The sequence below is a fragment of the Sturnira hondurensis genome, unplaced genomic scaffold (genome assembly GCF_014824575.4).
Source record: "Sturnira hondurensis isolate 20B ecotype Veracruz unplaced genomic scaffold, ASM1482457v3 Scaffold0009303, whole genome shotgun sequence".
NCBI lineage: Eukaryota > Metazoa > Chordata > Mammalia > Chiroptera > Phyllostomidae > Sturnira > Sturnira hondurensis.
The window spans coordinates 571-4,197 of NW_028081934.1; the positions used below are offsets into that span (position 1 = coordinate 571).

Genomic DNA, 3,627 nt, shown 5'->3' on the forward strand with positions numbered 1-3,627 from the left:
CCTAGCACCCCCAATCAGCCATCAGACTGGAGCCCCCACTACCTCATCAGAGGGATTCCCTGTGCACCCCAGGCCACTCCCCCATTTCTTTTAGCTGCTGGCCCATGGTCACCCTCCCAGAGCGCTGCCTCCTTGACCCTCGGTGATGTCAACACTATGGAGTATGGAAGGCTGAACAGTGGTCCCCAGAGATGCCCAGCCTGGTCCTTGGAGCCTGTGACAGCTTTCCTCACGTGGCAAAGGGACCTGGGTGATGTCAGTGAGGTTACGGTCCGTGGGACGGGGAGACTCCCCGAATTATCTGGGTGGGCAGTCAGGTCACATAAACCCTAAAAGCAGACCGCCCCGAGCTCCAGAAAAGCTGAGTCCGTTTCCGGGAGAGGGGCTCCGGGGACGGAGAGGAGGAAGGGGGCTGGGCTCGGCCTGGGGGTCGCTCCCTGGTTTCCCCGGACAGACTCCCGGCCCGGACTCGGGGACGCGGTGCGACAACGAGCTCTCGGAGCAGGAGGAGGGTTCGGGGCAAAGTCCCAGGAGCCCGGCCGGGCGCTCTGCGTCTCGGCCCGAGGGCGGAGTCCGGGCGGGGAGGCTACGCCCTGGGGACTCCCGGTCTCCGGGTTTCACTTCTGCGGCTCCCAACCTGCGCCGCCGTCTCCTTCCCGGATACTCGTGACGCAGCCCCCGGTGTCGCTCTCTTTGGTGGCCGCTGTCTAGAGAAACCAATCAGCGCAGCCGCCGCTCCCCGGTTATAAGTCTCCCCGGAGCCGCCCGGACGCACTTTCTCCCCAAACCCTGAGGACGCGCGTCATGCGGTCCCCGAGCCTCCTGCTGCTGCTCTCGGGGGCGCTGGCGCTGACCGGCGCCGGGGCGGGTGAGCGCGGGGTCGGGAGGGACCGCGGGACCCCGGGGAGGGCGCTTCGCCACCGCCCGGACCCCGCTCCCGGTCCCCGTTTCCGTCCCCGCGACCGCGGACCCGGGACCCGCGCCGGTCCGAGCGTCCCCGGTCTCACCGCTCCCCGCCCGCAGGCCCGCACTCCCTGAGGTATTTCGACACCGCCGTGTCCCGGCCCGGCCAGGGGGAGGCCTGGTTCCTCGAAGTCGGGTACGTGGACGGCACCGAGTTCGTGCGGTTCGACAGCGACGCCGCGACCCCGAGGATGGAGCCGCGGGTGCCGTGGATGGAGCAGGAGGACCCGCAGTATTGGGACCGGAACACGCGGAACTGCAAGGGAAACGCACAGACGTTCCGAGTGAACCTGAACACCCTGCGCGGCTACTACAACCAGAGCGACCGCGGTGAGCGCGCGGGGCCGGACGGGCGGGGTCGCCCCGAGTGTCCGCGTCCGAGCTTCACCCCGAGAGGAGCCCGCGGGACTCGGAACGGGTTCGGTTTCGGTTTCGGTTCGATCCCCGCGGGGGGGGGGGCACGTCGGTGGGCGGGGCTGACCTCGGGGCGGGGTCAGGGTCTCACACAATCCAGGTCATGTTCGGCTGCGACCTGTGGCCCAACGGGACCGTCCTCCGAGGGTATCTCCAGTTCGCCTACGACGGCGCCGACTACTTCGCCCTGAACGAGGACATGCGCTCCTGGACCGCGGCCGACGCGGCGGCTCGGATGACGAAGACCAAGTGGGAGGCGGGCGGTGACGCGGAGTACTGGAGGAACTACGTGAACGGCCTGTGCAGGGAGAGTCTCCTGCGGTACCTGGAGCGCGGGAAGGCGGCGCTGCAGCGCGCAGGTACCGGGGCTCGCGGGGCCCCCCGCCCTCGGGCTGGGCTCCGACGGGGAGACGGGACCCGGGACCCGGGTCAGAACCGCCTCTGCGTCGGGAGGCCGAGTCCGCCCCGACTTTCCGACCCGGGACCGGAGGGCGACCCCGCCTTCTCTCAGGGACGCCCGGGGGGCAGCCTGTCCGGGGACGGAGGGGACGCGCCCCGAGATGTCCGGTCAGCGGCCCCCTCTGACCCTGGCGGCGCCCCCGCCCGTGGCGACTTCCTCCCTCAGGCCCGATCCCGCCCCGCACCCGCGGGTCTCGGTCCAACCCCCGCTCTCCACAGCCACGGGCCAACCCCTCCTCCTCCCCAAGTCTGGACCAGAACGGCTTTTCTCCCTCAGACCGGCCTGCACCTGGGCTGAGTCCCTCTGGTTCTAGAACTTTCTACAGACCAGGGGATCCCCCCAGCTGCCTCTGTCCAGGCTGGGTCTGGGCTGTACCCCCGCCCCATCCTGTCCAGTCTCGGGACGGCCACCTGAGCGCTGCTGGACTGCCCTGCGGCCCGTGCGAAGTTCCCGACTTTCCGACCCTTGTCCTCAGACCCCCCAGACGCGCGAGTGACCCGCCACTCCAGGTCTGAGCAGGAGGCCACCCTGAGGTGCTGGGCATGGGGCTTCTACCCTGCGGACATCGACCTGACCTGGCAGCGGGACGGGCAGGAGCAGACACAGGACACTGAGCTGGTGGAGACCAGGCCCTCGGGCGACGGGACCTTCCAGACCTGGGCTGCGGTGGTGGTGCCGCCAGGGGAGGAGCAGAGATACACGTGCCTCGTACAGCACCAGGGGCTGCGGGAGCCCCTGACGCTGCGATGGGGTGAGGGGGGCCTCCGTGGACTTCACTGGGGGCGGGGCAGGACCCAGGGGCAGGGCCCTTACCTTCCTGTCCCTTTGCAGAGCCGCCTCCTCAGACCAACACCATCATCGTCATCTTGGGCGTCCTAGGTGGCCTGGTCCTGCTTGGAGCTGTGGTGGCTGGAGCTGTGATGTGGGGGAGGAGGCGCTCAGGTAGGGGCAGGTGGGGTCTGATTTCTTGCCCCAACTGGGGGTCTCAAGCCCAGGAGACCCCCTTCATTAAAGTGAAGCATCGTCTTCACTAATGTGCTTGCCAGTCTGGGGCCCTACTTGCTACAGTGACTGTTTAGGAAGGCTTGTGTGAGATAAAGGACAGATTTGTCACCCTGATGATTCTGGTGCTGGGGACCTGGCTCCCAACAGTCACAGGTCCAAGGGGAGGGTCCCTGCTGAGGACAGACCTGCAGGAGGGTGTTTGGTCCAGTCCCTGCGCATGGACTTCCCTCAGGTTTCTGGATCCTGCCCTGACTCTGTAGTCAGAGTTCTGGAAACTTCCCTGGGGACCAGCACCAGGGCTTCCCTTGGGACCTCATGGCCCTGCCTCCTCCCTGGTGTCTCACAGGATGTTTTCTTCCCGAAGGTGGAAAAGCAGGGAGCTACGCTCAGGCTGCCAGTGAGTATGGAGGGGGGACCCCTGAGACCCCATGTCAGCTTAGACGGGAGCCCATGGGGGACCTCCCCCTCCCCCCATAGTTCCTCCTTTGGCCTCCTGTCCTGGGGGCTCTGACCACATCCTGTTTTGTGCCACCCAGGCAGTGACAGTGACCAGGGCTCTGATGTGTCTCTCACGGCTTGTAAAGGTGAGGCCCTGACACGGGAAGGGTTGGGTAGAGGGGACAGGATTGGGTAATGGGGACTCTGGGACTACTGAGCACAAGGTGGGCTGTTGGACAGTGTCACCTCTACAGCGACTGATGGACATTTGTTCATGATTATTTTCTTCTGCAGTGTGAGACAGCTGCCCTGTTGGGGAATGAGTGACGGAAGGTTCCTCACACACA

At 66.5% G+C, this 3,627-nt stretch overlaps 1 protein-coding gene across 1 annotated transcript; it reads left to right on the forward strand.

Annotated features, from left to right (window-relative positions):
- The first annotated feature begins 756 nt into the window (after window positions 1-756).
- Window positions 757-3,594, forward strand: LOC118994399 (popy Class I histocompatibility antigen, A-1 alpha chain-like). The gene is made up of 8 exons (XM_037057042.1): window positions 757-868; window positions 1,024-1,293; window positions 1,461-1,736; window positions 2,313-2,588; window positions 2,669-2,779; window positions 3,207-3,239; window positions 3,379-3,426; window positions 3,575-3,594. The coding sequence occupies exons 1-8, from the start codon at window positions 805-807 to the stop codon at window positions 3,577-3,579; spliced, it is 1,083 nt and encodes a 360-aa protein (XP_036912937.1). The 5' UTR covers window positions 757-804; the 3' UTR covers window positions 3,580-3,594.
- Window positions 3,595-3,627: the final 33 nt, after the last annotated feature.